Source organism: Rhinoraja longicauda, unplaced genomic scaffold, assembly GCF_053455715.1.
Source record: "Rhinoraja longicauda isolate Sanriku21f unplaced genomic scaffold, sRhiLon1.1 Scf000861, whole genome shotgun sequence".
NCBI lineage: Eukaryota > Metazoa > Chordata > Chondrichthyes > Rajiformes > Arhynchobatidae > Rhinoraja > Rhinoraja longicauda.
This window is the reverse complement of record NW_027602077.1, coordinates 22,095-45,002: the sequence shown is the minus strand read 5'-3', so window position 1 is coordinate 45,002 and position 22,908 is coordinate 22,095. Positions and strand designations below refer to the sequence as shown.

Here is a 22,908-nt window from a genome sequence, read left to right as displayed (position 1 = left end):
ACACCAAGGAATTTGCTCCAATGAGATCTGTTTGCAAAGTAATTTTAGAAATCTAAATTGCCGATTAAATTTGACAGAGAATCTGATTTTCCAATACCCTTCGGAATTTCCTCGAAATTATTTCTGTGCATTGCCAACTGGCTGATATCGAGGTGTGTAGGGTATTTGGTTGAGGGTCGCTAACACTGCGGCTTTACATTGGAAGCGAACATTGTGAAAATATTGCCCTTCCACTGTATCCCTTATCAAATCTTGGGGAGGTATCTTTAATTTGAATTCAATGAACAATCCGACAGATTGCAAACACAGATAGTTCTTTCAGTTGATTTATTGTACTGTTGGGGACAGAAATAAGAGGAAAGTAAATAATTAATTTCCTGCTGAGACGAACAAAAAAAAGATATATTTGCATTCAGAAGCAGCTTTGATATTGGTTTTAATTTATTTTTTCCTGTATATTTTCTATTTATATGCAAGCACACGTTTATGAACAAGCACAAGGCAACGCGGTGGAATATATTTGTGCGTCGCTGTTGCACCTTTGTGCAGTTTAGTTCATTTTCCTGTTCTACAGACACAATGCAGTATATTCCTTTTGCTCCTTATTTTGCACCTTCCGCAGCCCACGAGAACGCAAGGTGGCAGCAGAAAGCAACAAATCCACTCACCCCGCCCCTACTCCCACCCCCGTCGACAGAAAAGCAAAACCCTAGTGGATTTATATTATAGCAATGCAGAACTGTTGGGCCTCTTGCTTGCTAAACATTCAAAACCACGGCGATCTAAACGCCATCTTATATTATATCATCTTACAATCATCCGTTATTGATGTAAGCGGAAACCTTAATGCTCTCCAACAACAACAAAAAAAGACCTGTCGCATACCATAAAGGTATGAATCTGTAATCCCAGCATCGACTCTCCAAAGAACAGATTATTGACAAGCATCAGACACAATAGAAGAAAAATATCACTATTATAACACAATTATGCTACGTCTGCGCGTCACTCTGGGCGACAATGGTCGTTCTCGTCTCCACTCCAGATAAAAAATGTTTACGTATCGAGCGACCCACGAGAAACGATTAACAATCTCCAAGCTCATTTAATATTACCATGCAACAGAATTCGTCCCCGAACACAATTATAGATTTATCAACGAACCACAGTTGCCTTGGATGACTGGTGCCGTAATTGTACAACCGACAAGTAAAGCAGAAACGCTCGCGGGAAACAAATCAGTCCCACAACTAAAGGTCTTTCATTAAATTAAAGAATCAGCTTCCAGAGCAGCATCAGATAACAGTCTCCAAACGTAGCCTGATGAGAAAAAAAACTACAACTGATATATTCTCCAACTGACGTCAACAAATATCTAATTACTTCCTCCAAGGGTTTTTCTTTCCGCTTATTTTCTGCACACAGCTCATTTAACATAATGCAAAAAAAAAACAATTGTGAAATACGTGCTAATATTCACCTTACCTTTTTCAGCATCATCTGTGATTTTGTTTCGATCTTCCATCTCTCACTTTGGAAGCATCGCGATTTTTTTTCCACGTACAGTATTGTCCCAAACTGATAGCCGTCGGTTTAACCTGCACCCGCAGACTGGTGGGGGTTCGTGGATCTGTCATGTACACGGGAATTCGGAACTCGAGCCTCTTTGAAAATGATATCATCCACATCATTGAGACTTGCGCCATTGCAGAAATCCCCAATCGACAGACAAGTGGCAGATTGCAGAAAAAGTCGTATTTACTTTATATATGCGTGTATGTGTGTGTGTGTGTATGTGTGTGTGTGTGTGTGTGTGTGTATGTGTGTGTGTGTGTGTGTGTGTGTGTGTGTGTGTGTGTGTGGGTGTATGTGTGTGTGTGTGTGTGTGTGTGTGTGTGTGTGTGTATGTGTGTTTTCAGTTCCAATAGTAACTATCAAAGTTTGAAAAACACCATAGAAGCCCTGAGGAGGACACAGAACCGACCCAAGGTACGGTAGCCAAAAGAATGCTGCAATATACTCACATGGGAAATCATAAAAAGTTCATGTTCACGGTTGCTATCCACATGACCGGCAGCGGCCAATCGAAGGACCGATCCACTCATAAAGTTCTATCACAAAGTTGTAAATTTTCATAAAACAACAAGGAATTTATTGCATTTCTTCATGACTACTAACAACCGGCCCCTTCGCCGCCATGTTTTGAGCTGGAGCGAAATGACAAAAAAAGAATGTTTCTTATTAGATCTGTTATTTTAAAAACGTTACGATTTACATAGTATGACTCTTAGTTCTGCACCGGATAAAGTATAACCCCATTCTGCGTGGTTCTGCAAGATCAAAGGCGGCCGCAGACATAAAACAATTCTACGAATGTAAGATTATTCTTGTCGTATTCCCACTGCATTTCCGTTATTTACGGAATTCTCGTCAAAGAAATGCGGTGTTCATTTATTACTTGAGTTCACTACAAATAAATACACCGTTTATTTCAACGGGATTTGCCTAGCTTCATTTCAAAAGCCATTTTTCACTTTAAATAAATTATTCCCCCAAATTAAAAGCGAGCCCTCTACTCCTAGCTTTATATTTAAGGACATTAACTGTGCATTTAGCATTATTTTATTTGATCGATTCGGTAGATTTCATTTGTCCTTTGTAGCCAAAATTACAAAAGACAAGGGCGAGGATGCATCGACCTAAATCGGCGAATAGGTTGGATTTATCCCCTTTTATTTTATAATGCTCAATGTGCCAACATAATAGAAGGCATCTAAATAGCAAATCGTCGATTTTTGATACTGGAATTAATATACAGAAAACGTTATATTTTCTATATTATGAATTGAGTTAACCGTTTCATTCATTAGGGGTCTTCTAAACAAGAATATTTACTCCTATTTTCCGAAAAAGACTATTTTTATTGAGTAAGCCATAACGTTGGTTAGGTAAATTAGATTGTTATAGATTGTATAGAAGGCACAATTGAAGAAATGTTACAAATGGCGATTTCGGCTGCATAGATGACTTTGATGTCCGATCCCTAACCCGACCCCATTGTCTTTTCAGTTTATTATACCTTTTAGATACTGCTAGAATTACAACCCACACACAACACTTTCTTTCAGTATGTTCTTTCGTTGGTGTTGTGGTTAATTGCCTCTTTCTGTTTCAGTGGGAGAGTTGGTTTTAAAAACTCTAGTGCCAAAATACGAATTCAAGGAGGAATGTTCCATTCATTTGGGCTCTTCTTGACTTGGACAGACGGCATTCTATATATATATATATTAAATTAGAGATATTTGTGTCAGTGTAGGTGCTGCATAAAATACCATGTTTTACTTCGAAGCACAATAACGAAAAAATGTCCTCATTTTATTTCACAGAACAGTTTACATCCGTCATGGTAAAACGCGCAATCCTAACAAACATAAATGGTCCATTCTTAAATATTAAAAAAATGTACAGAGAAATAATCCTCAACACATTCACTAGAACACCAATTTATATATTTAACTCGAACAGGAGTTTATACGGGACACACATTGATAAACTGTACACGGGGTGTAACTACACATAGATCCTTTTCGAAACTATACTTACTAACCAGAAATTACACCAATACAGTAACAAATATAAGAGGTCACTGACATTTATTTTCCTTTAAATACACATGGTAAATTAATGCTAATTACAGTAACGGCCAATTCACCACACCAGAAAGCCTAATGCACATACTATATATAACTTTACTTGTACAATATAGACTTGGGTTATTCCCTCTATCTGTACAATACAAACTACAAGTCAACAGTTACGGATTTAGGTAGTATTCTGTTTCAGTGTTAAGAAATGCGGAACAAATTCATCCATTTGTTAAAAAGTCATTGCTTATGCCTCTAAGTGTTTAGAGTTTATTTGTTCTTCATTCTTCTTGCTTTTCTTCGCTAGCCTCAGTTGGACTGGTGACTTTGCTTTCTTTCTTCCATTTCATTCGCCTGTTTTGAAACCAGATCTTAATTTGCCGTTCGGTCAGGCACAGAGCATGTGCAATCTCGATGCGTCTGCGTCTGGTGAGGTAGCGGTTGAAGTGAAACTCTTTCTCCAACTCCAGGGTTTGATACCGGGTGTAAGTCTGACGCCCCCGCTTCCTGTCTGAGGCTGCGAAACGTGAACCCAGTAAAGACAACGAAAGAAAGAGCAAAAGAGAGAGAGAGAGAGAGAGAGAGAGAGAGAGAGAGAGAGAGAGAGAGAGAGAGAGAGAGAGAGAGAGAGAGAGAGAGAGAGAGAGAGAGAGAGAGAGAGAGAGAGAGAGAGAGAGAGAGAGAGAGAGAGAGAGAGAGGGAGAGAATGTTACTAACAAAGCATCAACAGTCTCTTAAATTTTTTAAATTGCTCCCCCAGCCCTTTATGCTCGACACGAATTCCACCATTTTCACCCGAATTTCTCATTGACAGATACAATAAATTGCTGTCTGAAACTAACAGAGTTCAATCAATATAAAGTTTGTATTGGTGCATTTGAAAGAAGGACTGACTTGGTTCTTTATGAGAGAGAATTTACAATGTTTAAACTGCACTGAAAGGTTTGAACCGAATGTCATGTACTGCTTCTCAAAAACATATTGACTTTAATTTTCTATTTATCTATTACTTTTAAGATAGAGGGTTTTTTTTTGTATTAGCTGAGTAGCCTTAACCTATTGATGGATGGTTATTGTGCTACATCCTAAGAGCTCTCTGGATTTGGTGAATTAATGTTATGTAACCTGAAACTGACAGGTAGCTAGAAAATGGATACAACAATTGGATCTGGAGAATAACATTGTGGTGCACTTTGTTGCCACGGTTGTGTTGGAAAGCAGCAATCTCCAAATATATTAACGTTGGTGCTTTTCACCTATATGCGGGACAAAATAAAACAAAGGTAGATGATGAGCACAAAACAGCCCGCGCTGGTACGGTTCCTAATGTGGGATACTGTTGCTAAGAAGCAACCGCCCCCACAAAGATTCCCATCCTAACACCGCCACCTCCCCACCCTCAACCAAGTGCGCGCACACACACACATGCACACGCGCACACACAATCTCTCTCGCACTTTTCCTTTCTCTCATACACGCATACACACACAGACATAGACAGACACAAACACACCAACACACACAAACACACACGCACACATACGCACGCACACGCGCGCACACACACGCACACACACACACACACACACACACACACAAACACGCGCGCACACACACACACACACACACACACACACACACACACACGCATACACACACACAAACACACACAAACCTCCACACAAGCCTCACATACACACCGGAGCTTCAGTATCCATTGCGATCTTAATCTTACTGTTTACACCTCAGTGTTTTCTACGTAACTGGATATATGTGATGATATTTGGGATGTATCGTCGGCCACCGCTTTGCCCCCGCCCGAGCTATTTCATATCACATGCACCCCCACGTTCCAATCCCCTGTGCTACCCACCCCCCATCCCGACCCCCTCCCTTTCCAACTGCATCCGCAGCACCCAATAACACGCTGTGGCTCGGAAACCCCGAGAGAAACTTTCAAGCGAAGCAAAATCGAAACAGATTAAGGCGAGATAAACATTAAAAAAGGCGACTTGAGTCTCAGGGGATGTTCCAGGTTCATTGTCTTTTTTTCTTGATGGGGAAAGAACAAAGGTTGGTGAAGGCGCGCGAGACCAAAAATGATTCTTCGATGTGTATAAATGTGTTTGTATTTCAATGGTCAACTTTAAAGCCTCATGACTCTTATTAAAAGTATTTCTAACACGGAGCCAATATAATCCAAATCACTGACTTAATTGCTGATGGGGGGAGACCATTGAATTTTATGCCCCTGTTTAGTGAACGTCATGAATTAACACAACACCCTCATGCAATAAACTCTATCACGGCCCCTCACATCTGATGTGACTTTCCACATACCTGAGCTCTTCATCCAGGGATAGATCCGGAAGTTCTCCGACTGCGGATCGACCTCTCTTTGCTCCGACTTGCTGTAACTCTGCTTGCAAGAGTCCCCGGCGCCGCACATCATTGATGAGATATTGTGATCGAATGAAGAGCAGTGCATATTAAAGGAGTTCGCGTTGAGGCCATAAGGAGACGTGTACATGGTCGGGGGTCTGGTGGTGCAGACTGTTGGCTGTGCTGTATAGACCCGGCACTGTGGCAGCGTACGAAGCCGAGCCTGAGCCGTAGCCAGACCGCTGGGAGTTTGAGGCGAAAGCGCAAGAAGTTGGTTCCGAAAATACCCCCGTTGGAAAAACAGAAGTTCCGGCTGTATATTTCGAAAATAAAGCATTCGCATAATACAATGAACTCATAATTTGGCCGGTGATTTGTAGGCCGGGACGTTTCAGTGTCGGTTTTACGAGGTACGGTGATATATTACGGAATTAGAGTCCAGATTTACACCAAAAGAACCCCTTTTTCCTCCCGATGCACGTGATAGTGGCACGTGACACGCCGGGCCAATGAGAGCCAGGTTACCCATTGCTTCCTTGGTTGATGTTAAAAAAAAATCTCCAGATCAAAAAAAATTCTTGCACCCAAATATTAATGTGACTAACTTTAATTATAAGACGCGGAGCAACCGGTTTCAGTTTGGAGGTTTGGTTTGATCGATTATTTGGATAAAAATGTAAGAAAATCGATTCGTTTACTGCAGGTTGGAATCAGATTACTGTGGAAAACTCATTTGTCAAAACAGCATATTTTTTTGGCCCGTTTACGTTCTAATAAAGCCTGCTATAACTTCCTATAATCGATATCCATCTTCATACTGGTCCCTGGTCGCAGCAGAATCTCTAGGACTTATTTTCCCAATAGGAAATTGCAACGGTCTGATACACACAAACAAAAAAAAATGTGCTCACACTCTTAGTGCTCGCGAATATTGCAGCGTGGATAACTACTTGATCTTTTGCAAAGGGATGGTTTAAAAGGAGGGAAGGAAAAATGTGATTGCAAAGGACTCCGAACATTAACAGGACGCTAATAATGAAAGTCAGAAAGACAAATCGAGTCAAGTGTGTGAGAGCTATGTATTATTGACACTTTAATATGCACGTTTTCCAATAACATTATCCGTCCATCTATCTGTTTATTTGGCTGTTGCGATATGGCGTGCAATTTTTTTTTCTGCCAAATCTCACTTTTAATAAAATCCATTTACAAGGGAAAGAAACCAAGCCAGTTCACAGTTGTGCTTTTTTTTCGCGCTGGTAAAGTTTATTGTCCCCCTTTCCGCCGCTTGCATGTTCAAACAATAGTCCAATTCTGTGTATAACAATAATGCATCACCGGTCCGACCACCCGACCACCTCGACGCACCTCCCCCCAATAATTGCAATTCGCGTTTACAGTAGGTTTTCTCATAGTTAAAACTGAAGGGTTATTTTCTCCACGTTTCGTAAAAAAAAACAGACTTTGCTTATGCACATGCCATCTTGAGGAACACAATTTTATAAATACACCAAAGCCGTAAACAATAACACAATCTAAATAGCTAAAGCTTAAATAGGCAGCTTCATGTTGTTGGGATTTTTTAAGCTAATAGTTATTAGCTGATGTAGTGCAGACGGCTTAAATATACTACAATGCTATTTCAACACACAAACTAGTAGATTGTTCTATAAACTTCACGTTAAATACTTTACAGAAACTCACTTAAATAGCTAGAATGTTACACAATGACATGTATATGTCTGGTACAAAGTTGAAATGGTCCTTTTAGTCTGCATCATACATTTCCGTACAATGTTTTTTTTGTATTATACAGCATTCAGTAACATTTGTTCTGCTTCTCACACCCGCACAGCTTAAAATTTGTCAACCTTATCCTCTTATTTCCCTTCTTTATTTTGTCGAATGGTTATGTTGTTATCATTGCTGTTCATCGTTGTCTTCATCTTCTTTTACTTCCTTCTCTTTCGGAATCTCCTGTATTTCAGACTTACTGCTGGGAAACTTATCCTTGTTGTTTTCCTTTTTCCATTTCATTCTCCTGTTCTGGAACCAAATTTTGACTTGCCTCTCGGTTAGTCCCAGGGCGTGTGACACTTCGATCCGCCGTTTGCGAGTCAGATATGGATTGAACAAAAACTCCTTCTCAAGTTCGAGTGTCTGATAACGACTGTATGTTTGTCTTCCTCTGCGACGTCCTGCAGCTACTGAGTAACAGAGGGAGGGAGAGAGGGAAAGAGGGGGAGAGGGAGGGAGAAGGAGAGAAAGAGAGGGAGATTGAGAGAGATAGAAAGAAAGTGAAAAGGGAGAAAGGGGGGAAGAGAGAGAGAGAGAGCGAGAGAGAGAGAGAGAGAGAGAGAGAGAGAGAGGAGAGGAAGAGGAAGAGGGGGAAAGGGAGAGAGAGTGTGAGAGATGGAGAATGAGCAAGAGAGATAGAGAGGGAGAGAAAGAGAAAGAGAAAGAGAGCGAGAGAAGAAGAAATATGGGGGGGGGGGGGGGGAGAAAGAGAGAGAGAAAGGAGAGAGGAGAAAAGAGGGAGAAACAATCAGCTTCTGTAAGTGTTATAGAGGGGTAACCTAAACAGGATTCAAACACTATTAAACATTATTCAACATCTTGGGATGAAATACGCCATAAAATTGCAATAAAGCTACAAAGAGCACATAATATACTACACTTAAAAACGCCTTCAGGATCATTAAAGTATAAAGTAATTTACAAGTGGTGAAGTTTAGAATCATAAAACACTAAAGTTACAGTCTTTCCTTTATTGGCTCAGGAAATGAACCTTCCTGGCTTTATTTTAATGTGTGTCTCTGTGTGTGTGTGTGTGTGTGTGTGTGTGTGTGTGTGTGTGTGTGTGTGTGTGTGTGTGTGTGTGTGTGTGTGTGTGTGTGTGTGTGTGTGTGTGTGTGTGTGTGTGTGTGTGTGTGTGTGTGAGTGCCCGTGTGCGAGAGACTTTACCCCTTATCCTCGCTTTCTCCCCTTTTAAAATTTCTGGTTGGCTCATATCTCACCTTGCGGTCTCATCCACGGGAAAAGCTGTGTCGGTGATGAACTCTGTTCTGAATTCTCTGCTTCTTCTCCTAGGCTGTTCGCCGTCGACTTACTGTCGGGATATTGGACCAGCTCGGCCTCTTGTTGTGCGGCGAAAATTGGCTGCCTCTGCAAGGCATCGTAGCCGTAGAAACTGCCGGGATCCCCGTGACACGTCACCGTACACGGGTTCTGTTGATACGCGGAGGTGGAGAGAGTAGCTGCGCCGTGATGGTAAAAATCCTGGATCTGACCGGGATGTTGGAAGCTTCCTCCACTGCCCGGTCCATAGACCACGGTGGCTCTAGTGCCCAGCTCTTGGCTGAAACCACAATCATAATAATTGGGGCGCAGGGAGTCCCCACTTTTATACTTGGAAAACAGCGAATTCACAAAGTAGGAGCTCATCTGGAAAGGACTAGGTCTTTCAACTGAACGGAGGGAACTTATTGTTTGGTAAACAGACAATCAAACAAGCCAAGGATTTTTTTTCTGGGAAAATTAAGCCTTCATCTTATTGATCTTAACACACGGTATCCCGGTATCACATCTTCCTGAACAGGTTCGCTCATAAACAGTTTTCTGTGATTTACTTCAGCCGAAATGAGTTGTTTCATATTTTGCCGTCGCTTTTCATGATAATTTGCATTTATTAGCCCGACCACGTCCTATTGGCTTTGCTTACTCCGTACGGACACTGTACCGCGTGAAAAGGGAATGGTGAGAGAGAGAGAGAGAGAGGGAATGGGAGAAAGATAGAGAGGGGGGAATATGCGGATTAATATATTCCACCGTGTTCATTACCGGGATATCAGCCGCTTTACAACAGATGAAATACATACGCCACCAAAAGATTGATAAGGGGACGTATCTATGCTGTTGTGAAGTAGAGGATGGAGAGAGACGTTAATTTCCAAACCATTTAATGAGTATATGCGTCTCTTTCAAAGGTCAGAGTTACATCAACAAGACATGGAGGTACAGTGGCAAACCTAAAATCTAATTACCATCAACATTGGACCTAATTGCTATATTTCCTCCCAAGTTATTGCAATGTAGGTACATGTCCAGCAGCACTCGTATGCAAATTATTTGGGATTTAAAAAATTATGTATATATATATTTAATCTTAACAAGGAGTTCTAGTGGTATTTAACAATTTAATGACCCGTTTGCCTATTACGAATTAAGCCCTTTATCTGATGCCTGGACGGACTCTGAAACAGTAACAGTCATCTGAGAACTATATGAAAGAGATTAAGGAACTGTAAAGCGCAATAAAAGCGCAGCCTGTTATTGTTTATAACATGCAGTGAACGGCAGTTAGTGATTTTATGAGACGCTCTGTGCTGAGCAGTAAAATATAGGTTTTTTGAAGTGTACTCTCTCTGACCGCTTACTATTTTAAACAATAAACTTATACATAAATAGTATATATATGCAACAACGTTTAATATTTAAAAAAAAGGAATTATGGACTAGTCCCTGCGGGCTTACAATGTATATTGCAAATTTGTCCTCATTAAACTTGTTTTAGCTTCCAACAGACACAACATTTTCCTTCCTTTTGCCGGCAAGTGTAATGACTCCAAATAAAGCAGAGAGACTTAAATGGAGCTGCTTTGAACCCTTTTTATGCTTTGTGCGTTGTGTGTGAGTGTATGTGTGAGTACGAGTGTGTGTGTGTGTGTGTGTGTGTGTGTGTGTGTGTGTGTGTGTGTGTGTGTGTGTGTGTGTGTGTGTGTGTGTGTGTGTGTGTGTGTGTGTGTGTGTGTGTGTGTGTGTGTGTCTATGTATCTGTGAGTGCGTTTGTGGATACAATTGAAATTTGCAACGAGATGACAGTCTCCAATGTTAACTTGAGGGTAAACTCTGGCAATCCTTGGCCATTTATTTTTCAACCGTCGTTTGCTATTAAACCCTTGAAGAAAACAATTAATAATGAAATATAGTGAACCCAGTGTTAATTTTTAAGTGTTATCATTTATTTGTGACGATTGACTATGAACTATTTCCACACCCAACTAATATGGAAGCCAGGAGGAGAACAACACCGAAACCTTTGCCGGCAAATAGACCCAATACTTTGGTTTTGAGGACAAGTTAACAAGAAGCTAAGATCGCTTTAACGGGTCTTGCAAGGCATATCAAATGCAATCATACATTTTAATCAGAATAAACCCCCTACTTTGAATAGGCATTCAGAATATCCACGTCCAAACTTAAATCTGGCCCAAATCAACAGCCTTCTCCCCTCTCGCCATAGTTTAAAAGTTACTTTAAAATGTAACTTATTTGAACGCCAAGTGAAAAAATCAAACTTCCGGGTATCAATCCCACTGCATCTATCCAATATAACCACAGTTATTGCTTCGTTAGTTATTCATTCATTTCTACCGATCTGTCTACCCGTGCACTATTTTTTACTTATTTTGTGATATTTAGATAGAACGATTTGTTCTAACTATCTGCCAGTATGGCTGCATTAAAGATGAAAACTCTGATGATTTCTGAGCTGTCTATTTCGGTTCTATTTTGCAAGAGAGACGCTGGGAATGACGAGCATCTGAACGAACTGGTGCCGGAAAAGTAACACGTCCAAACTTATGGTGTAGAAGTGGTTGGGGTTATTTGAGATACCAGGTTATTAACATATGGGGTTATTGAAATATGGTCAACTGGTCGAAGAAGAAAAGTTATTCAAATATATTCACGGAAAGTAGTTATGTGAAATACTTTAAAACTTTCAAACAAGATTCGATTCTGGACATTCTCACGTTTTTAAACGATTTGCTTGAAAAAGCAGTTGCGTTAAACTTCAGAGATTTTTTAACGGGGTGAGAATAGATAAATTCTGTTCTGCAATCGTTCACTAAAAGGCCTCCCTTCGAAAGTTTGCCCTTTACATTTACCTGTACCTGCCCTTCTCTGACTAAAATTAAAATAAATTAACACTGCCCCACTTTTCCACAAGATTACAGGAAAACTTTCTGATTGTTATCTCTTGTTACATTCATTTTAAGCAATGCCTCTTACTACTCTTATTGGTCTATTACATATAGCTTATTATCCCCACAGTTTACGTGCAATAATGTTAAATAGAACGGATTTTTTTTCGTTTTAAGCCGATAAAAGTTTTTTTTAATGCAATTTTGCTGCAACATAGACTAACAAATTATTACCAATGCCGCGAAAATCGCACGGAGATACCTGCTTTGAACGCGGTCCTCGTGTAACTACACTCGGTTAATTAGCTGAAGAATTTTTAGAGCTTTTTCGCGAAACTGATATCAGACGGCAAAAAAAAGTCCACAACATGCGAATGTCCATCCCGCGAAGACTCACGTGACTGTTGTTCTATGATGAGGTTATTGCGGCCGTGACGTATTTGGATGGTTCTGGGATGTTTAGTTAATATTGCGGACTTCTCAGCATCTTGTGCTTTTAACAATTTAATCACACTACCAGCAATGTGCATCATTTTATGACTTGAGTTCAATTTTATCGGAAAGTTGTCACAATTGCACATCTTCAGTTTGGATTTAAACATTCAAAGATTGTGCATTTCCAAAGCGGCATTTTGTAAACAATTTGGCTCTATAGACATGAACACACACACACACACACACACACACACACACACACTGGGACGCCTGCACACACACACACACACACACACACACACACACACAGCAACACACACACACACACACACACACACACACACACACTGGGACGCCTGCACACACACACACACACACACACACACAGCAACACACACACACAGCAACACACACACACACACACACACACAGCAACACACACATTCACACAAACATACATGTACACGAAGTTGTCACACACAACGATGACTATAATTTTCAAATCTATTCGGGAAACAAATCAATTTCTACTTAAATAGTTTCCCGATATGTTTATATTTATTCCTGAAGCCAGTGTTCTTGGGAGTATTTCACAACACTCATGAACAAACGTATACACACACACACACACACACGCTCACATTATAAAATAAAACATATTACAGAGAAGTGGTAGTAGTATAGGCTTATGCCGAGACACGTTTCATTTCCCACTGACGACCAGTTCAATTGCTAAATGGAATAACACAAATAAAACGCAGTTAATTGTGTATCTGTGCGCTTGTGCCGCCTTAATGGGATAAATGTTGATAATTTAGCGGATGAATAGCATCTCACTGGAGTTTAATCTGAAATTAATAGAATGCGAGCATTATATACGAAAGAGAAAGCATCCTCAAAATTGTCTTGTTTGAATTTCAAACTCGCCAGCTTGGTGCGCATTGTCAGTCGTGAACCCATAGCCTCTCATCCTGCACACAACACCTTCAGATAGGAATTGTACACGGTCGTAATTGCAAATTATTAATTACATATATCCGCCGTTTTCGGTGGAGATTTCCAAGAGTTAAAATGTAAAATTGCCCTCAATAGTGATTCTACTCGGAGCTTTTGTCTTACATTTCTGCTCTCTCTCCCCCCACCCCACCCCACCCCACCCCCCTCGCCCGCCCTCCCCCCTGAAAGTATGGGCCACGGATTGATCATGAAGAATATGTATATACGCAGTCCAGGAAAATGAGACAGAATGAATGGTAAACACTGGAGAATAAAATAAACAGGGGCAGAAACAGGTTTTAAAAACGTGCGAAAGCGGTCCCTTCATTTTTGAGGCATGTCTTTTCCCGAGGTTGAAGTCAGTCCTATTTTGTCAGAAACCTATTTCAAATGATTGCTGTTCCTCAGCCTTTTTGTTATAAACAAACCAAGACTGCATTTCGCTTTCAACCTGAACGCGGCAGATCAATCTAAAGCAGAACCGCAAAACTTTTCAAAATGGTGTCAAGGATGAAAACGAAATCAATAAGGTCTGAGATGAATGAAACACGAAGGTCTGAAAATGCCTGGAAGAAATGCCCATGCATGTGTGGGGTTTGGTTTGTTGAATGGAAGACCGTCACACAAATAATAATCAATACGCGTGAAGCAGTCTAAGATACATTGAGATGTGAGGATCTAACGGGGCTGAAAGTTCATTTGGAAGCTATGCACCCAGATATGATAATATCTATGAAAAGCACGGCCTTTGAGCAAAGAAAACAACGAGTTACTTTCCTATCGTTTTGTATTAGGCAGTCGCAAAGCTCACTGTTTGCTCGCTATCTAGCTGTGCAATAATTTGAAGAGCTAATTTTATTCATTTTGCATTTCCCAGATGATTCAAGCCTCACGAAAATCTCTGCAATAGAGCAGTCTCCTTCATTTTATTGTCTAATGGTGTGGGGTATCTTCTCAAAAATGGCCGAATTTATTTCTCTGTAAGTTCTTGAGACTTACTAAAGCATTTCAAAAAATAATAAAGGCATGAGCCATGAAACCTACTTTACTATTCTAAAACAAGATTTTGTGATGTTTCGAAGGCGATTGGGGCAAAATATCTGATTAGAGCAAAGCTCTCGCCAACATTTTCGAACACGTTATGCTTTTTTTTGTGCAACGGGATCGAGCAAGAATAAAGGTGGCGTCTTAGAACTATGCGTGTTAAGGACATAAAGGCTTCCGAATCCTGGATTACTGGAAGGTGAATGGGGCATGGTTGAGTTCGGTAGAACACTGCTGCCACCTACTGGAAATGATGGGAGTTATTGTAGACTTGAAAAAACAGTCCAGGGTGAAATAGCACCAGCAAAATATGCGCAATCGAGTGATAAAATCTCACGGCAAAGAATTCATTCGCCTCGGGCCGCGGCGAACGAAAAGTGTTTCAAGTCTTCAGTTCCATCGTCTTATGCAGAGGAGAGGTGGACAATGCCAATAAACCATATCCTCGTAAAGTATTGGGAAGGATTGCTTCCAGCGTACATTCCTAAAAAGCAGTAAACGGGAGGAACAAGCGGTTAAAGGAGCTAAAGAGCGCTTTGAGGTCTGATTTGTCTCCACCTCCAAGAGTAAACAATTGGAGATTTTACTTGAAAATACTCTGCCAGGCTTGGGCGCGGGCTGTAAACACATCCAGAGATTGTGCGCCAGACGTCTCGCCAGAATCTGTAAAGGTTTTTTATTGCAGTCATTTCTGGCAGCTTGGAATGGTTAGGAAGTCGAACAAAAGAGGGCGTCGCTTGCTTTAGGGTCTAAAAAGTATGTTGCCTTCGCTACAATATTCAGCCGGATTCATCCTTGAAATAAAATTCTTAGATATTTGCCCACAGAAATAAAATCTCATTTTATTACTTGCCACCTCCAATTGTGAATTTAGTTTAATGGGTTCTGAAAGTTTCCCCTTTGTTGTGTTTGTTTTACAGACGTTCAATTCTTAACCTTCAGAAATTTATACCCTATAAACTTTTACAGCGGTCATATTATTTTATTGCAACACACACACTGAATTTCCTATAATGACAGACAACTTCCTAACCCCTCCTCCACCAATACCACCGTGCAAGACTAATTTCTGGTCTTTTTTAATGTGCTTGTGTTTCCTGCGTTAGAGAAAAAAATATTGAAATAGAAACAACTGATATATTAGTCGTAATATACGACATGCTAGTCCTGTAATTATTTTCATCTAGTCTTAGTAGAAGCTGCTTCCAGCGCTCGCACAACCACTTTCCCTAATACGGAGGTATTATAAAATATCGAATCGTAGATTTAATTTTTAATATCCCCCCTGACACATGCATAGCCTTTCCAATGAAATATCCTGAAATTTTTAAGGGTGGCGAGCCCTCTTCCATCCCATTTAATCATAAATGGTTTCGTTATCAACAATAAGGTTTTGCAAGTATTATCAACCAGAAATGTCATCCAGCCTGATCATACGATGGAATTGATCATTGAATGTCGTATGATCAGATTTTTTTAAACATGTGACTGTGTAAAAGTACTTTGAGTAGTGTGCACAATTTTCAGTGTTCAATGTATATCAGTAGAATACCCCCATTGGATGCTTAGGTGCAGACATACATGGCGAATATGAAAGAGTAATTTAGCAACAATTCTAAAATATTTTCGTCAGTGATTATATTTTGCTAATCGTTAATAAATATATAGATGTGAAAGATAGCGCAGAGCTTGTCAATTTCTCGAAGCAGTTTATGTAGTTCACCATACCAACCTCGCCGTTTATACAATAAAACATATTTTATATCTATACCAGAATGTATACATTAATTTTCAATGTGTGTATGTGTGCATGCCGGAACGTACAGCCAGCCAGTCATGTTGATGGAATATGCATGAACTGAACAAAAAGGTTTTTCATATAATTTACTTGAACCTGGTAAATATATTAAAAAGCTGTCCAAAATTCTTGATAGAGAGTAAATAGTATTGAAATGGCGCCCCTTTAATTCCGACATTTAAATTGTATAGGTCGGTTGATAAGACATTACTTAGCAGGCTTACCATCTCTGTGAACCTTACAAGTAAATCTGCAAGGCTCAGATAATGATATTTTCATCCTAATAGTTATGTAAATTCTCCGAGAACACCTTACATATAAATATGTGTTATTTTACATTTGAATCCGTCAGCCGTTTAATTTTATTCCAATAACCACGATGCTTAACATTCAGCATGTGATAAGTAATGAAGTTTCATAGTTTATGGTATCAATTAGACAATAAAGCGCATAAAGTAAGCAACATATAATTGCGGTTAAGATTGTTGTCTGTACTTTAATTAATTAATCGGTCAAAACACTACAAAGTAGTGTATTCTTCAGATCCTCTATCAATAAAATAACGTGGAAAGTAACCCAAAGTCCCTGCATTTTAATTTTGCACTGAGCTTTCGACCTCTTTTGGCATCGACTCAGGGTAACGTTCCTTCGTGCAGCTGGAGCATGTTGAGGTAGCATTGTTTAAAGAAACACTTCGCCTTGTTTTTATTTCGCTTCTTCCCGGTAGCCGCATACATTCTCTGCCCTGTGCTATTGAACTGACGCTTCGCCATTGTGTCCGCTGTGATGGAGAATTTATTGGAAAAGCCCAGGAATCGCATCATAAAATTACTGAAAGACTCTGTGTCCGAGACTGCGGCAGCGAACGCTGACGTTGTCTGCAACTATTTTCGCATGGTTCAGTGGATCAATATATAGTCCTGCTGAGATTTTGAGAAATTGGGTTCAGTTTCTTCGTTCAAATGCAGCCTTCCATTTCCGATTTTCATTTATTTTCCAAACGCATTGAATAAATATAAACACGTTGGCTATTTTTAGTGGGTCTGCACTAGGCCCAGGGAACTAATCGTGTTTACAACCAACAACTAGGCAAGGCCTAGAGAAGCAACGCAAGGTCACGAAGAAACATGCATTTTTCATTTATCAGCAGCATTTATTTTGCAGTATGTTTGTCAAACATTTACATATTTCCATCTATTGATTGTGGTGTTAGGTGCACCGAGAACGGCGACTTCAATTGTTTTTTTACATCATTCAGTCGATTTCAATTCTTATTATTTCTAAGATTAATAATATAAAATCACGTTAAATAGTGCAACCGCGCGCTGCTGCTGTTCCGGTAGAAAACAAAACTAAAAGTAGAAGCCACCCAGATTTGGTGTGTTTATGCCATACAGTGATTGGATTATTTTCAATGTAAAATCTGCAGAAAGCTATAAAAGTCAGAGTACAAACACCAGCTCCAACCGGACAGAGACATAAAAATACGCAGAAATATTTACAAATTCCCATCAGGAATGTGTGTTTTAACTGAAGTGTATCTCTTTAAAATGGTCTATATGTTGATTTCCTTTCTTGCATCGTGGTGGGTAATCGTAATCCGGGTAATTTTGTCAGATTATTCCTATGTTGTGTGTTTTCAAAATGTTATGAAATCCTCTGGTGTGCATTGTTAAATGTGCGTATCGACCCTACTTGTCCTGTTTCCTAAGTATTAAGCCCTTATCTTAAAAGCCACGTGGTAAGAGTTGCCCAGAGATATATAAACACTCAACAAAGATTACCGTCAACGAAACGTGACAACTGCTCGTTTCAACTTTGGGTGCGCGGTTATGCATTTTAAACCCAAAAAGAAGACAGGCCCCAAACTCACCCCAAAACACAAACTAAAGTCTACAGAAATAGACATCATAAAGTACACCATCATTCGGTTTAAATAGTAACCACAATTCTGTGTAAGAAAGCATACCCCAAAATCAAAATGACGATGGGGTCACTAGTTAAACAATCGTAATGTGACGCGTTTAACAACGTGTTATTAAACATTCACCTTTGCCTGTAAACAATTGATAGTAAATCGTGTTAAATCAGTTCGAATGGAAAAGATTACAATATATATAATCGTAGGTTAAAAATAATTTTCTCTAAAATTTGGATCTGCAACGAGATCCACCACAAAGACCACCACCAAAAGATTCACAGAAATTGTAATAATTTATAAATAACCTGAAATTTATTTTTAAACCGCCAAGAGGACTGAGTAGGAATAAAAGCTCGCTGCTCTCTCTCTCTGGCTAATAGAGGGGCTGTGAATGAAAGGAAGTTGTATCTCATAATATCCTGTCATAAAATTCTTTACACGTGACTCTATTCCCTGAATGAATGCTCTAAAATGTTCGAAATAAATAGCCGAATAGCTGGGTGTTAATACCTTACATTCAGGCTATTCTTTGCTGTGTAAGCATGGTGATTTTTCTCTGAATTACTGTGGTTTACGGATAAGTTGCAGTGGAACCAGTAACCGGCGACGCGCTGAAGTTCCAAAAGAATAACTCGTCACTTGAAGCCCTTTGCATGCTCCTTATTGAGTCTTTTCATCTTCATCCTTCTGTTTTGAAACCAGATTTTGACTTGTCTTTCTGTCAGGTTCAGAAGACGCGCCACTTCGTGCCTCCGTTCTCGAGTGAGGTACATGTTGAACAGAAATTCTTTCTCCAACTCCAGGGTCTGATACTTGCTGTATGGACACCGTTTCTTCCTTGTCGAGCGAGCATGCAACCAGTTTGCCGAAGGGTTGCCTGGAGAGCAGTAGAAAAGAGGAAAAGGCAGTCAGACCAAAACAAGCATGTTGATGCCAATGATTCCAAAAGTTTCATGGACCCAAGAACTCTAATAGCGCGAGAGTGTTTTGCGATATCTTTCTAAGCGTGTGTCCTTCAAGTAAATTGTAATGCTAAACTGTAAGTCACTGGGCGTCAACAAAAGACTTAGATTTATATTTGTTTTACTGTTTATGACCACGTTTGGAAATTGGGGTGTAAAACTAAACTGCGGTAAAAACGCATAAACTCCTCTCTTTCTCTCTCTCTCTCTCTCTGCCTCTCTCTGTGTCTCTCTCTGTCTCTCTCTCTGTCTCTCTCTTTGTCTCTCTCTCTCTCTCTCTCTCTCTCTCTCTCTCTCTCTCTCTCTCTCTCTCTCTCTCTCTCTCTCTCTCTCTCTCTCTCTCTCTCTCTGTCTCTCAACGGTTTCACACAATGGTTCGCCACACATATTTGCTCACCCTGCTTCAGAAGAGTTACACAAAAAGGGGAGAAAATAACAAGAGGAAAACGTATAGTCAGTCATTTATGTCTTTATTGCCTGCTATAGGAAGCACTGGTATGAGCCGTCGTTAAAGGTTTGCAGGTGGTTACTGAGGAACCCATTAAAAAGCAGAGAGGAGCATAAAGTAACCAGGATTATAAAATCAGTTAAATACGTGTGACTATACCGGAGGCAAACTGACTTTAATTAGAATCTTCCTCCAGTGGCATTAATTTCGAAAACTATTTTCTTTCTGGGATTAATCAAGTGCATCATATGCCCAACTTACTTTGTTCTGATGCCTCTTTGTCTCCTTTCTCTTCATAAAAGCTGTCTTCATAGCATGGCGCTTTTCCGGAACTCATGATTTCGCTCTCCAAGGATTGCCCATGTAACTTTTGGAGCGCCGCTGGTAAGGTTTGGACGCCGTGACCCGCGAGGGGCTCTGTTTTCAATGAATCGTGACCGCTGGTAGGTATCCCGGCTACGGCCACAGCTCTGGGGGTTGGGTCCAGCCAGGATCGCATATACCTGCTTTCGGACGGGATGGGATGAGGTTGGATATATGGATGGTATAACGTGGACACATTGGCGGGAGGCTGAGGGTACACCGGTGTCCAAGAGGTGCCGAACACCGAAGATTTCGTCTGAAAATTGCAAGCGGGGAAGTCGGAATGTTCGCTAAGACCAGGCTGTCTGGAGACTATACATTGCCCCGAAGTTAACTTTGTTGCAGTTGTTCCTTCGCTATCATGACTTATAAGGGAATCGACAAAATAGTTACTAATAGCACCGGACATCGACATTGTTAAACATCATACACGGCGATTCATTGGGAAATTATATGTTAGGCTAGAAATTGTTCCCTCAACTTCTCAACTAACAAAGTAGAGTTAGCTAATATGTTGTGGGCTATCTGCGAAATGATTGGTTAAAGTTTTCATGAGGCCGACAAAGCGACAATAAAACGTAAATCAATCCGCAATGGGGGTTAAACAATTAACACGGCCGCTCGCATTATAGACTTTTAGAGGTGAAATCTTGTTTTAAGCAAGGAACACTAATGCGTCCAAACATATATAGTACAAAATGGTAACAATGCAGCGTTAGATTAAATTTTTAAAAACAGTTTTCAGAGGGACTACTTTGCTTGTTAATTAATCTTATCTCATGTGACAAATTCTCACACCAGGGCTCATAATCGACAATCTTATTATTGCTGTTATTATCTTAAACCGATAACATAAAATAGCTTTAAACCCAATTACTCTGCCACACAATTCTTGCATGTTTTCTTGTGTTTGATGGGCAAAGGAAACTAGCGACTCTGGCGGGTTGGAACCCTAATTTTGACTTACGAATGAGAAACCGGTGCTGGTAACAAAATGCACGTGAGTTCAATATGTTTAAAGCTTTACACAGGAGAGATTGTGGTGAAAGTGTTCTTTCTAATCATTGACAAGTCAAGACTTTATAGTTCTCCACCATATTTTAATTTGGACACAAAATTCGCAATGGGATAGCAATGGCCTCGATTAATTTAATGATAACCTATTGTTCATTAGTTCATTTTGTTCCGATTGTACTTATTTTGAAGCTGACCCATATATTAACTACATTGCTTCATAATAATCTGGATCACAGGGTTTTGGGTTTCTATTCAAGACTACTCTGCAAGTATGGGAAGTCTCGACCGAGGTCAGCAGGATCCACGGCGAATCAGGGAATTATTGTGAAGTGATTTAAATATGTATGTATAAATTGGTAAAAGTGGTTAACTTAAAGCCACGTTCTCTCTTGCTATCTTTCCTATCTGTTTTTTTGGAGATGGTCCTTTCCGTGAGAATGGATGCCACAAAAGAAAGCTGTTAGAATCCGGGAGCTTGAGAAGAAATTCAGAATGGAGATTTCGAAATCACTTTTGACATTGTTCACAGCGAAATACTCAAATTAAGACATTTAACATCGTGAAGAATGGAGGAATACTGAACTACAGGTGGAATACCGTTCAACCATCGAACTTATCATACATCTTTTTTTTTAATTCACTCATCCTCAAAAACTACAAATGTTTAACTTTGTTAAGCTTCTAGCAAAAGAAACTAGACGCGGTTAGATTTAGCTAATACAAAGTCAAACCGCTGGGCACACAATGGTGAAGGCAAAAGACTGTGTTGCGAACTGTTTATATACACCACAGATCTTTTTTTTTTGCCAAACTTTGATTACTCAGTCCTGACACGAAAATTCGTTTTATGCTGAGAAGTTCATTCGCTTGGATCTAAGTACCAGCTTATTAACATTTAAGTCTTTAAACTTAAAGCCGTATTAATGACCCTCAATGGGCTTCAGACTTCCATTGGCCTACCGACCTCTACTTTTTTTTAACTGATTATAAATTAAAGCTAATATCTGTGTATTTGTTAACTATGTTAACTACGCTCTGATAATCTTACTGCGGAAAGATACTTAACTTCATTTAAAACGTATTATTAACTACAGGAACGACCCGGATAAGTTATAACGGACATCGAAGACAGAATAGTTAAATATTTGATCAGATCAATACAAAACGGAATCTATATACTTTTTACTGTCGTTGGGTATATATTTGCAAATGTACATCATTTTATGGACATACAAAATATATACATTTGTCTTGTATGTGAATAAAAATAATGTTGTTATTCTGTTCTCTGTTCCCTTCGTAAAAACGTTTACTTAGCTCCCACTATACTTTCAAAAGTTCAGTCATAAACAAAGAATACATTTTGAGAATATTTTCCTCTTAAAACACTGCCCATCTTAATTATTATTGAAAATAACGGTCTTAGGTGCTACCACATCAGTTTAAATTTGATACGGATATTATCTAGTGAACTAATGAGTTTAACTTTCAACATACAGGTTTTGCAACTAAATTAAGCGGGCCTGTAATTTGGCATAAAAACTGCGTTTGGATTAGGGCTAAAGACATCACATCTGCATTTTCTGATGAATGTTATGATCCTTATGAATTAAGAGGACATCTTGTCTGCAACAACTTTGTTCAAATCTAGGGGGGAAATTAAATCTTTTCATGGCGTAAACTTCATTAATAAAGATCTGATTGTCACTAGTAAATATGCTTTTCAAGAGATTCAGTTCATGGATATTTATTTCCATTGACACCCAAAATAGGTTTATAAAATAAGGATACTTCCTGAAGCCAATCAAGTGTTGGGACTGTGAGGCCATTGACTATATAGTTATTGTATTTGTGAAATTAAAATTCTTCTTTCTGGCCATTTGAAGCACGACAAGGTTCACGATTGTTATTCGT

General features: G+C 39.6%; 2 protein-coding genes and 1 pseudogene across 2 annotated transcripts; all 3 read right to left on the bottom strand.

Annotated features, from left to right (window-relative positions):
* Window positions 1–3,925: 3,925 nt before the first annotated feature.
* LOC144591319 (homeobox protein Hox-B7-A-like) lies at window positions 3,926–6,385 on the bottom strand (annotated as a pseudogene).
* A 1,561-nt stretch (window positions 6,386–7,946) lies between these two features.
* On the bottom strand, window positions 7,947–9,470 carry LOC144591320 (homeobox protein Hox-B8-like). Its single transcript, XM_078395559.1, has 2 exons — window positions 9,044–9,470; window positions 7,947–8,233 (listed from the first exon to the last, which is right to left on the bottom strand). Exons 1-2 carry the CDS (start codon window positions 9,468–9,470, stop codon window positions 7,947–7,949), a joined length of 714 nt encoding a protein of 237 aa, XP_078251685.1.
* Window positions 9,471–18,839: 9,369 nt separating this feature from the next.
* On the bottom strand, window positions 18,840–20,419 carry LOC144591321 (homeobox protein Hox-B9-like). Its single transcript, XM_078395560.1, is given in 2 exon segments — window positions 18,840–19,081; window positions 19,876–20,419. Coding segments are annotated over 2 exon segments (786 nt in total).
* Window positions 20,420–22,908: the final 2,489 nt, after the last annotated feature.